Consider the following 14164-nt stretch of genomic DNA (forward strand, 5'->3'; position numbering starts at 1 on the left):
ACTTTTCTTATTATTCTTAGGGAAATAACTTCTTATTGTGCCCAACTGTTTTTTCTTGATTGTCAATATTATTTCTTTTGTATGAATTTTTTCTTGATTGTCAATATTATTTCTTTTGTATGAATTTGTTGTTCATTTTCATTTGATAGTTCTGTTTAGTCTCATGGTTGCACAAATTGTGAGTATTCTTTTATTTTTAGGTTCATATTACAAATATGAATTCAATTAGAATATATTTACACTGTACACATATTTTACATTGTTTTACACACCTTGAAATAATTTTTTATTTATTTTCAAACTAAATTAATATAGTAGAAATTTGTTGAGATTGGGAAAATTAGTAAGATTAATGAAAATTGATTAATCCTATTATTAATATTAACGGAAATTAGAATAGTGTTACTACTAGGGTTAAAAGAGACAGTAAACAAAAAATTGTCTTTTAAAAATAAAATATCAACCAGGCTAAAACATTTTGACATGAGAAAAATTGTTGTTAAATATTGCCCCCATTGTTTTGCGCTTCAAAATGTACATAATAATCATATTATTATTATTATTATATTATATGAAAAGAAATAGATGGATAAAAAAACCATTTACAAAGTAATATAAATTTACCAAAAGATCGTGAAAGCCGCCCCCAGAGTAGTTGGACACGATTACACCAATCTTTGATAACAAAAACGAAAAAAATTAAAGGAAAAATCAATAAATCATGAATAAACAAAGACCAGTAATGCAGACTCCAGAAATTACAATTCGAAGGGGTAATAACACAACAATTCTCTGTTACAGTGAAAGAATTTTAGATAAAAGCTACACGATAACCTAAACATGCAAAACTTTAGTACAAACAAACAACCTATTTCTTCTGTGGGGCATTTTACAAACTATGTAGTAATTTTATAGTCATAAAAAACAATGACTCTCTCTAATGTTATCGATTGTATCTGTTTCTGAAAAAGTTGAAATCCCAACGCCGCAATAAGCCATTCAAGACATTGCCTGTTGGATTCTTAATAACAGTTACTGTGGCTTTTGTATAGTGTGATATGTCAGTGTCAGATGAACTTTGTAAGGTAGCAGAACTGTCATTACTAGTAGAAGCACTGTCTGTAATACTCCCACTGTCTAATGGTGGTAGTGATATTTTGTTCGAAGAAAGACTTGGAATCATTGAAATGGAATTTGACTCAGTTTTCAAGGGCTCGCATACATCAGATGCAGTGGAAATTGTTGCGGCTGTGGAATGCACACAGTTTTTGAGTAAAGAAGATTCTATCTGCACAGGGTTGGAAATCTCTTGTGAAGAACCGTGTGAATCATTCTTGTCTGATGGCTCAACAGACATGGTATGTGGTTGTTCTACCTCTGGATCTATCACTGTTTCCATGAACATCTGAATGAAAAGTTTCAGTTTATACCATCATGCATTCAAAATTTTGAATAATGTTATGTGATAACAGATTGTAATATGGACTCACTTTTTGTTCTTCCATTGCAGTAGATGGAATGGCCGTGAAGTCATCGAGTTGAAATTCCACGTACTGGTCATCACCACCTAAATCGGTTGGGACAAGGGGACTATAGAGACGACCATTTGATAATTCAAAACTAATCATTGCAGAAGAGGAGGAGGAAAGATCATCACATTTCTGTGTCTGCTGCACAAAGGTACAGCACTAATTTACTATTCATATGGAGAAAGAACAAAATATATTTTAATACAAAGACATGAAAAAAGATAAAACAATACCTCACAATCACGGTATCCATCTTTTGAAGAAATATGTGATGGAACCTGAGAAAGTCAAACAACAGTTATTACAATGTGAATATTTTCACAGCAAGTTGTTGGAAATTGCATGCTATTTGAGTTCTGACAGTAAACTAAGAACAAAGAAACACAAACCTCCATCCTACTCATTGGTCTTTTTGAACGGACTTGCTTCTCATCCATGCTACTGCTTGTTGATGATTCTGCAATTAACAAAGAAACAAATAAGAGCTTTGCATTAGAAGCAGGGCTACCAAATGCATATCATGGATACCAATGCATAAGGAATAGTTTGAGTCATGCCTTTGTTTTGAAATGATGGTTCGTTGCCATAGCCAAATTCATGCACGGATCTCCAAACATCCTGTGTAAAAGAAATAAACATCGAAAAAAATGTTAAAGAATGGAACTTGGCATTCTGACCAAAATGAAATCAAAGAGATGCATGGTGAATTTACCTTACCAAAGTAATCATTCATAATGTCAAAAAATGATTCCCCGAGCTCATCGTCTGGAGGTTGCAGAACATTGTGAAAAAACAAGTTTACTGAATCAAAATAAAACTGAGGACGGGGAGAATTGTGATCTCCATCAAATTTAATTATGTTTTTGTCTCCCTACAAACCATAAACAACCCATGTTTAGATCAAAAAAGTCAGACATACAAGAATGGGTAAGGTAACTAAGACGATAAAAGAAAGAGAGAATGTGATGTCTAAAATGGATTATTCGTATAAGAACCATAACATGTTCTGTTTGAGAAACTATCTAGAAGACATTTTAGAATTCTAAAGCAGCAAACATGCATAAAGTAACACAGGCTTACAAAAATGACAACACTGTTTGATCAGAGTTGGAAGACAACTGTAGTTATGTAATCAGTTTAGTATAAGACTAATGTCCTTTGAGAAATTAATTAAAAAGAATTTTTTATTGATACGTGTAAAAATTTATTTTTCTAAAATTTTCAATGTGTTTTTTCATAATTACCTATAAAAGTGTTCTACTTTTAATTTCTTAATCATTTCTTGATTAGGAAGACCCTTGGTTTAATAAACAAAAAGGAAGCAGGAAGTAAAAATTCTTGGTGGAATATGTTTTAGTCCATCTAAATATAGAAATATTCCTTCTCTTAGTTCCTAAAAAAATCGGTCTTCTTTTGGTCCCTTAGTCCATGTCATGGACTACACAACAGATTTTCATAAATGAGACTAGAAGAAAAAAAGGGACTAAAAGCAAACATTGTCCTACTAAAACATATTTAAGCCAAATTCTTGCAAAACATATTTACCATATAAGCTTCAAATATACGATCTGAATGATGAGGACGAATAAAATCATCTTCAATGGCATGCCCAAGTAGAGCAGGAACAAAACAAGATTTTGCTACCTGCAATGCAAACAAATAACGAATGAATGCGGTGAAGGATATGAAAGTGTGAAAACCCAAAAGAAATTGAATATTGTAGATTTTCCCCGAATTTTTTTTTTCGCTCACTCCTTTAATAGAAAAAAAAAATGTTTCATAAGCACATAACAGAAAAATTCTACACGTTTTGAAGTCATTATTTGACATGTTCAATTCAAGAGAACAAAAAATTGTACACACCATTTCCTTTTCGGTCGTTTTGCCTTAGTCCTTCTATATTTCATGAATACTTTGAACTAACCAGCACAAGCATGAGCGACAAACTAAGTATACATTTATCCAAAAACAGAGAGAGAACAAAGACTCAATTTCAAGTTCAAGCTAAAAAATTAAATGTTTCTCAACCAAGCTGGGGTGGATTTGAACTAGAGTTATGCAAACAAATAAAGATAAAAGCAACGAAAGCTCACCAATTACTTTTCTGTCAAATCGATGATTATTTACATACAATGCACAAAGGAAAAAAGAATTAAAATTTTTCATTAAACAAAAAAATCAAGACAAAAAATAACCTTCAGTGTGTTCAAGTCCATTATGTCAAATTTTGCCTTCTTCTGGATTGCTTTTCGCATGTATTGAATTGCAAACTTCACCTGTAACATGAACCAATATAAATGAACTATTAATACATGGAAAAATTGTAGGGAAATTACTATCTATTCTTATAAGAGAGAAACCAGGGCTACGAAAAGTATTTCAAGCCCTATGTATTTAAAGATTCCTTTGAAGGGCTAAACATGCTCATATGTTGCAAACTTTTGATTACGTGTGGTTGGTAACAGACCATATACTAAGCCTGGATGTGATTTTCGTAACTCCAATGTGAATAAGCATTATAAGATGAAATGAGATTATAGATTAATAGTTTTGGTTACATTACTTTAGTAGAAGTATTCTCATTTTCATCCGAAAAATGTAATACATTGTTACACTCACTGTGAATTTTGGCAGACGGACTCTGTATGTACCTACAAGTTCCATCATTAAATCAACCAAATCCGAGAAGGGACTGTCCAAAACCATCCCTGCAATTGAAGGATCCTCAGCTCCATACATAAGGCTGCAAGGAATGACATGATTAATGGAGAGAAGGAAAGTGATATATATATATATATATATATATATATATATATATATATACTGGTAAGACTGAATTGCGATACAATCAGGGAGTTTATACACTGACTTTAAGAATAAACTGCCATTATCGTTAAAAGTCTCACGTCGATTAGAGATAAGGTCAATTTACAGACCATTCATTAATGTTTAGTCTAACGCTCTTTTACTAGTTAAGGTCATGTACGATTACCAATGCCATGATCATTAACAAATAAAAAGAAATTGTACTGAACTCTTTTTTCATATTTCATCTCAAGCCACACCAGCTCTTACTAAAAGAGTATGCCAAAGATAAGGTGAACTATGTGGTTTCTAATCTTTAACAAAGTAATCAACTTATTGACAATTAACTACAAGGTCAGACTTATAATGGACCATATACAACCCTATGTACAACCACTATCTATGAGACCTTTCTTTAACTTTATTTACAATGTAAGGTCGTATGAAGAAGTAGATGATGAAAAGTTACCAAGTCACAGCACCCATCGAGCGTCCCCATAAGCCAATCAAAGAGACATTTCCATCTGCCCGCAGATAGTTGACCACAGCCCTCAGATCATCCTTCTGAAAACACAAGAATGTTAAATAATATTCATAATGGAAAGGGCAACAAAGAAAATGGTATTAGTGCATATGCAAACTCACAATATAGTACAACCATAAACATTTCATTTACACTGTGATGTGTTGTAAGCAATTTTGAAAAAAATGAGGGTCAGAAGTACCCTGCCTCTGGCACATGGTAAGTTTCATATTCTCTGCCAATGATACTCCAACATAAATGTTACTAAAAATAATTTGGACAGGTTGATAATATTTTTAGCATTGAACTTGAGTATACGCCAGTTTATTTGGTTTTCCTCTGCCCCTTTTTTCATTGGATTATCTTCCATTTTATCCACTTTTATTCAACTAGAACCTCTAACAGTCCTCTCTTCTCGTGATCAAGCCCTAGGTAAATTTTGTCAGTTTAATCGCATTAGGTGCTACTCTAACTTTGAAAACCTTTCATTCCATATATTAGTCTTTTTCTGATATACTTTTTCTTTTGGTCTCTTGGCCTTTTGACGCCCGTGATCGATATGGAGAAAATTAATCCCCATCAAAGACAGCAATAAAAGTAATTGTATCAATGATGATGATCCAATTAAATATGAGATGTTTCAAAGATCAAACAGTTAATGAGAAAGCACTTACTTCATTCCAACCTAGAGTGACATGCTCTCCTCCAGAGATTCCCGATCCTGAGAAATCCAGGGTAAAAACTGTAATATTTGAAGGAAGTAAAATTATAGCAGCTTCACTGGCATCAGCCCTGCATCCACTGCCATAAACATTGTACAAAATAAGCAAGACCGCATGAAACTGAAATAAATTAAATGTGAAGCACCAACCAGCAACCAACAGCAAAGAATACATTTATAGTGCTACATAAAAAAACTGAAAAAAATAAAAAAATAAACGTTTGAAAATGGAACTGTCTCTTTCAATCATGGAATTGCATGCTAGCCAAGTAAACCAACAAAGAAATGCACTTATCTCAGAATTACCTGTTTCCATGGCAATATATAACGCATGGCAGAGGCTTTCCATCGGGACTGACAATTGGCATGTAATGACTGCATTGAAGAATATCCCCATGGCTGTTTTTTATCTGCAGAATATCAAGTATTACATGAGAATCTGTTAATTCAAGTGATCAACTCAACCAAATAGAATGAGTTAAAAATTGATTTGGTACATAAAAAGAAGATCAAATACATTCATTTCATATGCTACAATAAACAGAGTAACATACTAATTTTTATAATTGGCTAACCCGTTCCTTCATTTTTCTGGAATCCTAGTCAAGAAATACTTTGAGACAGTTCTCCGAAAGAGCAATCAAATAAATTGGGATTAATGAAACTAACCTTCTTTCATGGTTAAACTTATGATTACAAAAGTGGAACTATTTAGACGAGCTTGTCCGTAAGTTCAAATTAGCTTATGAATAAGCAAACTTATAGAAGCTTTCTCCTGTAACTTCCCAAAAACTTTAATTTCATGTAAATAAACTAATTCTTAACTTGTGAAAAACTCAGTTTCATTGTTTCCTACGCATATTTTTCTTTCCAAGAAGTTCTTATACAAAAGTTTGTCCAAACAAACCTTATGAAACTAGATAAATCAACTATCTCATGTATTTCCCAGAACCAATGCTTTACCAACATACTGAATTTATTCTTAACTGTACCTCCACATCCTTCCGTTGAAACCACTTTCCTTTTAGCATGAACTCATAATCCAATAAATCACTCTTTGGATCATATTCAGCTCTGCATACCAGAAACAGATACAGTCATATAACATAAATGTCACAATTACACTTAAAACATAAACAGAGCAAAAAATGACTATCATATAGATAACAGAACTCAATGTCAATTCATCTTATAACATAATTGCAGAAAGATGACCTCAAGTATGTAGCTATTTTTAGAAGGGCATATCAGATATATCTTCAAAAATAGAAGAATGTTTTCTTTCATTGTAACTCGGGAAATATTTTAACTAACATGGTATTTTCATTTCCCTTACTTTTTTTTTTTTTGAGGAGTCCATATATTCTCATCTGTCACCCAAAAGCCTAAAGAACATTTCAAAAGTCTAGTGTTCTCGAGATTCAGAGGATAATTGTTACATGATGCACAGATCTCATTTTCACAACAGAAAACAATGGGAACTTGTTCTAGTAATACTAATATAGAAGGTATGAATTATAAAATAAAAGCTTTTTCCAAATGTTTGTCTGGAAAAGTAAGAAATTTGCAGAACAAGCTTGCCGTGGCTATCAGTGTTCACAGTATAGTATCACGTAAAGGTTTACAGTATACTCACATTACATAAAAGTAAGACTTTTACAGTAGCTTAACAACAGATCTCAAAAATTTCCAACAAAACAAGAGTTAACAGGATGAGCACACTATGATAGGCTCTATGATCGTATGGAGATGCAAAGGAAATGAAAACACTAAACTGAATATACTTGTATCTTGCTCTAGTAGCTCTTTGCTTTTGAAAAAAAAAAAGACAGGGAAGATTACAATTATACTAAAAATCAATAAGAAGAAGCATAAGTAAATACCAAGATGAGAATGTGAAGAAAAAAAAAGAACTTTGATTAAAAAAGTGGATCCCAGCAGAGAGGAAGAAGGAGAAAAGATGGTACCTGGGTGGCCGAATTATGAAGTTGACAAGCTGTTCCATATTTTGAAACGATCAGAGATGTGATATGTTTCAGGTGTTCAAGCAAACGTATAAAACATTTGAAATTAGAAGGAAAAGAAGAAAGAAAAAGTGTGGAAAGAGAGAGAGAAAGAGGGTTTAGTGAGAGAAGAAGACAACTGTGAGACAAAGAAGAATGAAACAGAGAGAAAGGGACCGAGGGAGCAGGCTTTTGTTTTTGTTGGTCTTTTGTTTACTTCCAAGCTCCAACTGTGCTTCTTTTCTTTGCTTCTGTTGGAAATAAAAAAATAAAATAATAATAATAGTAATGGAAAAATTGATGTTGTTGTTGTGAACCTTGTCTGGTCGTCGCCTAGCTTGTGCCAAACTTCCAACTGAATGCAGACAGTACATAAGCTGATGATGCTGTGCTGCTGACGGAATGAATGGACTGAAAATGCAAGAATACGATACTGTATTAAATCATCGGTCCTTTCAAAAAATAATACTAAGTTTGTGCCAGTTTTTAATATTTTTCTTTTATTTTATATTTTCTTAATTTTACTTTTATATTACAAAAGCACCAATGCGGTGCACATGATCCAGTATGCTTTGCTGTGCTGACGAGGAATGATACATAAGCCTTCATGATATCATATTACATCTCTCTATGTTTTCTCTCCCTCACTTTTTAGAGATCATATATGTTTCACAATGAAAGAATTAATAGATTGTTTAATAAGTAAAAACTTAAAGAAAATATTGTGAACTTGTTTGATTTGAATTAAGATGAATATACTACTTTATCGTTAGATAAGTTTGACAAATTTTATAATAGATTATCCAGTGTAGGACAATAACAATCGATACAAACATTATATTAGGGAGGACAACCAGCTTACCATGCTATGCACATCAGCTATATTCTTCTCTCGTGCGAGAAATTCAAGAGCGCAGAGTAATAACTTTGAGTTAAACATCTTTGTTTTTTCGGTTTCATAACTTTTTATTTAAATTTTGAATTAGTCCCTTTTTAAAATTTTAAATTAATTTAAGTTTTTCATTTTTAAAATATGTAGACTTAGACTTTTTAATCAAATTTTGTTGAATTTATTTAACATTTCAAACACACACATTATGATAGTATTTAAGATAACATTGAAGCGAAGATGTGTCAATCAGTATAAATAACTTCAATACAATCATGTATTGTGTTTGAAACGTCAACTATATTTAACAAAATTTGGTTAAAAGGACTAAATTCATGTATTTTTTAAAAATAAATGGTTAAATTGATTCAAAATTTTAAAAATGAACTAATTTCAAATTTTACTAGAAGTTAAGGACCAAAAACATATTTAACCCAATAACTTTTAAAACAATATATATATATATATATATATATATATATATATGAAAAATCTGATCTGGTTGTATTGTTCTGAGATAAGTTGAATAGATGAATTTTGATCTGGTTTTGATACATGAAAAATCTGGAGTTGGATTTTGAAAATTATTTGGCAAAAACTATACGGAAATGAAATTGATAACATAATGTTGTATAAGTTGTGGATATATAGTTTACGCGATACTCTTGCTCCTGAGTTATATTGTTTAGATTAAATTCTTAAGATGTGACTTTATCGTTATTGACATGTTTCTAACCTATAACTCCACAAGATTTTAATCTAAAATAATTTCTACTAAATTCAACTTAATTATTCAGGAAGGATTATATCCTCCTCCCATATATACTTTTGGGTCACTAAGAAGAGCAAAAGTCCATTGATACTTTTTGGTAAATGCGAAAACAAAATAGATGAACTTACCCAACAATAATCAACATGTGGATCCACCACTTATGTTGTGTTTCATGTGTTAGCAAGACATCATAGGTTGTAACAGCCTTTTCTTCTTTCTGAAAACATGGCCATTTCACAAATTATGGTAATTAATTATTGATGTTCGAGTTATATAGAAAACCGTGACTTTAACATAATGAAAAGTTAAAACGATCATGGCATGTGATGTGAGAAGTCATAAAAGTGCTAGCCATGATTGAGGTTTGGTTTCAATCATATCCTTTTCTATTGGTACTCCATCTTAAATAGATTTCATCTTAAAATAATTGTAGCTTTTGTAAATATATAAAAATGATTAAAAATCACTTATCTTCTCATGTTCTAAAAAAATATAGTTATTTGATTTTTCTATGTTTTTAAATTAATTACTTTCCCTTGTTTTTTTCTTCAAAATAATGCCTCTATAAAAAAAAAAAGGTTGTTTTTGTCAAATAATTGTAATAAATTGCATTAATTGGTCTATGACTGAAAATTGGTCTAGCTAAAGGCATCAATTAAGTCTTATTTTTTTATAAAAAAAAAAGGATAAATAGCATTTCATGTCCATATAATTACTTGATCTCAGTTAAATTTTAATCTTTGTTAAAATGTGGTTTACTATTTTAAAGGTAATATTTTTGGCATTTAAGTATTAGGGGATTTGGATCTGTACTATAGTTATCAGAAACAAATCATGAAAAAAAGTGATAAAAAGAAAAGTGTCGTAATTATAGTTTAGTAATTTATTCAATTTGGAGAAACAAAGTGAAGGAAAGGTGGTTTGTGTTTTAAAATTACTATTTAATTTTGGTGCAATTCAAATATGTGTATATGTGCAATATATTGTTGTGTGAAATGTACGAATAACACAGATTTAGTTTTGAAATATTTTTACAATTATTAACACGTATAGTAACATATATAAAAAATTATAAAATTAAAATAGAGAAAAATAAAAATACATATAAGATGTTTAAAGTAATTTGGACGAGAGAGATAAACAAAAATTGGTATAAGTTTTAATTTTTTACTTAGATTAAATATTATTACACTTAAGAACACAATTTAAGAATAATTTAGTTTTTTCTTTTATTTTTAGAGATATATTTTACAGGTCAAATAAGGGATATAAAATTTTTGTGTCCGCGGATATCATAGATCAAATTCACGACGAATAGGTAGTATTTGTTACCGTAAGTAGCGGGTAGTGAGTATTTTAATACTCGTTTATAAACGGATTAGGTGTGAGTATCATACTATCCGTACCCATCGGTAGAATTGTCAAAATGGGTTGGAACCCGTGAGCCATTAGGCCCACTGCGGGTTCGGGTCGGATTGGGTTAAATTTGTTTTACAATTTCAATACGGATTGATTTTTGACCCGGCTCACCCGGGTTGAACATGTGGTGAGCCAAGTTGGCTCACCAACCCGCAAATATAGGGTCAACACAAGTGTTTTTTTGTTAAGTTGGACTTTGCATTTGGGTTAGATTATGTTTTTTTCTTTTCAGCCAACACATAGATAGTTTGTATTTTTGTGATTTTGGTTTGTATTTGGATTGTATTGAAGTTTATTTAGATTTTAATTGGAATTATAATTTAGTTTGACTGAAAAATAAATAAAAAATAATATTTTTTTAATTAAGTGAACCCGTGAGACAACCCATTTAACCTACAAACTTGTGGTGGGTTGGACCGGGTTCGAATTTTGTTGGCTTGCTAATAAGTGAGATGGTTGGGTTGGCTCACTAAGCGATCAACCGTGGTAGGTCAAGTCGGGCCGGACCAGGTTACCCGTTTTGACAGTTCTACCAAGAGTACTCGTTACCCGTAAAAAATTAAAATTATGTTTTATTAACTTAATTTAATTAAAATTAAATTTTAATTTATATTTTATTAGATTAGATTTAAGTTAAAGTTAAATTTAATTTATATTTTATTTTACATTTTGTTTGTAATTTTATTTAAATTTAATTTTAAAAATTTATAAAATATATATTTTTTAAATATTTGTATGTATTCATGGGTACCCACGAGTTTAAAAATATCCGTGAATATTTTTTAAATATTTGCGGGTATCCACGTATACCCACGAGTTTAAAAAGATCCACGAGTATGTTTTAAATTGGTATCTGCACGGGTAGCAAATGATTTTTTGTTGCGAGGTTGTGAGTAGACAGACACTATTTGTGTCCGTCTCGACCTGTTGTTATTCCTAAGTAAAATCAAGACGAAAGTTTATAGTAAACATACCGTAGTAATTGATCTTAACATATTATTTTGATGTATTTGAGATCAAAATATTTTGGTATTATATGTGGATATGAAAGATGTTTCAAAGACAAATCCTCGTCTTTTCAATAGAAGGAAAAATTGATTCCAAATATAAGATTTCATTTCTTTAACTCTCAACTAAGCAAAATATGAACCATCTTTAATTAAACTTTGACTGTTGACTTATTTTAGTATGTTAAATAGTCAGTCTCACATCTTTATGAGTAGATGTTAAAGACAACTTAATATAACTTTCTACCTTAACCTTTTTAAGCGCATTAGGACAAAATCTTGATGGGATGGAGCTACAATTTCTACAACAAACAACACTCTTTTGGACCGACACTAACACTGAGAGACGAAAGTTACATGAGTGAATGAGATACGATAGCCTCATAGTCCTAGTTGTCAGTGATTGATACTAAACATTATGGGTATCAACCCGTGCAATGTTGTAGTTAATGTGCTAAGTATCCCACTTGGAGAGTACTTTTGCACTAATGAAACTCAAATTAATCGATGGAGCTCGCATTAGCGATGGAATATGTGGTTTAATTTGATACAAAACGAAAAATCTTACTAGAACTTGATATGCTTTGAATCCTCTTGAAAGAGAGAAGTGCCTTCAGGAATACAAATGCAAGTTGTTCATGGTTGTTGTCAAGTCATGTTGTAAGATATTGGATTAAGTTCTGCAAAGAGCACGATCCTCATCTTTAGTTCTTAAGACCGAGTTTGGAACTTGAATACACACTTTTCAATAAATTAAATCAAATGGCTAGTTAACCTTATTATAGTGAATTCAAAATTGAAACTTGATTAACAAAGAAGGATAAGTATTGAATGAAGCAATTGTTTTCTCACGTATCTCATATATACTTGCATAGTTTATATAATATTTATTTTTAATCATAAAATATTAGATAAAAATTATTAATATTTAATTATCCTAAAATTTAATTAGAAAAGTTTTGATCTTGTTTGCTTTTTTATATAAAAATTCAATTTAATTAGTCAATTAACATTTTTCTCATAAATATATATATATATATATATATATATAACATCCATGCAAAATATATTATATTTAAAAAATTAACAAATATTGAATGAATCAATTATAATACATATAAAATTAACGACTGGATTTAATTATTATTTTTTATATAAAAGAATCGGATGACTTTTACTTATTTGATTAACCTCGTACAGATAAATAAATGATTCTTTTATCAATTTATTTAAGGCAACTAATTAGTTCCACATATTTATGATATATTATGATGTATGTGACATTATTTATCTCCTGACATAAATAAAGATGAACCAAATTAGGAGTTACACTCCAGTTATTAATTATATATTTTTTTAAAGAGAGATATATACATGGAAGAAGTTTATACATAAGATAAAAATATAACTTTCAATTCATTACTATCAATATCAGACTTTCAACTTGTTTGAATTCTTACCATAGTATATTGTATAGTAAATTTGATGGTTAAAAATAAGATTGGATTCACTGTATGGTTAGACGAAATTGGAGAGTATTGTTTAAGCGTACAGCGACGAGATTGGAAGTTTTTGAAGCGGTCGTTCTTGCATACCCAATCCGCTGAGTGGTCCTGCACCTTTCAAATTTAGCCCATGTGCACTTTACATTTCAACAGACATTGTTTTTTATTATTTAGATTAATATTCTATTATATATATATATATATATATTTAATTTACTTTTTTTTTTATCTCATATTGATAATTTTATCAACTTTAAGAGCGTCATATTTTTTTTTTCACGTGTATGCCAAACCATTCGACTACAAATTAATACCACTTATAGTGTTGTAACTTCGCTCTCATATGAGATGTTTATTCACTTACAATTCATAAAAAAATGTATTTTTTGTGTGGGGTCTTAATGTTTTTCTTTGGAAGTATTCAAAGGTCTTTTAATTTTCACTGGTTTCTATTTACTTTAAATTTAAGTTCTGTGTAAATAATATATCCTAAATTTGACCTTTATCTTTTCATAGTATTATTAGGTCTGTGTATTTACTCAACATTAGTTGCATCTTGGTACCTAATAGACTATTCTATAATTAATATTTATCTGCATGGTAATCTTAATTTTAAAGAGTAAATAGATTAAAAGAAGTTCATCCATGACTTTAGGAACGAGTCACTATGTTGAATATTTTAGTGAACATGTTTCATTTATATTCTAAAGTTTTTTTCTTTAACTAATTTGATTTAACAGGGGGAAAGTAAGATGGTTCAAAGATTTTTGGTTAATCGAACTCGTAAACTAAGTCTTTTTGTTCATAGACGTGCATTTAAATCACTAACAATTAGCTCAACTAAATTTTTTACAATAATATTAAATAATACTAAATATATAATTTTTGACAAATTCCAAATTATTATAAAAATAGTCAAAAATTGAGTTAAACGTCGTCTTACGGATCAACATTAACCATGAACTTAATCATATAATCATATTAGTTTGAA

The 14164-nt window shown here is 30.4% G+C and overlaps 1 protein-coding gene across 2 annotated transcripts; it reads right to left on the minus strand.

Moving 5' to 3' along the window:
• Positions 1-726: 726 nt before the first annotated feature.
• Positions 727-7954, minus strand: LOC114188900. Of its 2 annotated transcripts, none has more exons than XM_028077565.1 (14): positions 7546-7954; positions 6571-6652; positions 5885-5988; positions 5532-5658; positions 4804-4898; positions 4149-4272; positions 3725-3805; positions 3075-3173; positions 2242-2400; positions 2087-2147; positions 1919-1986; positions 1763-1807; positions 1491-1670; positions 727-1405 (listed from the first exon to the last, which is right to left on the minus strand). In XM_028077565.1, exons 1-14 carry the CDS (start codon positions 7581-7583, stop codon positions 944-946), a joined length of 1725 nt encoding a protein of 574 aa, XP_027933366.1. In that variant the 5' UTR covers positions 7584-7954; the 3' UTR covers positions 727-943. The 2 variants fall into 2 exon arrangements, with proteins under 2 accessions (XP_027933366.1, XP_027933367.1); XM_028077566.1 differs by having other exon boundaries at positions 1491-1667; positions 7546-7953.
• Positions 7955-14164: the final 6210 nt, after the last annotated feature.

The sequence above is a fragment of the Vigna unguiculata genome, chromosome 6 (assembly GCF_004118075.2).
Source record: "Vigna unguiculata cultivar IT97K-499-35 chromosome 6, ASM411807v1, whole genome shotgun sequence".
Classification (NCBI taxonomy): Eukaryota; Viridiplantae; Streptophyta; class Magnoliopsida; order Fabales; family Fabaceae; genus Vigna; species Vigna unguiculata.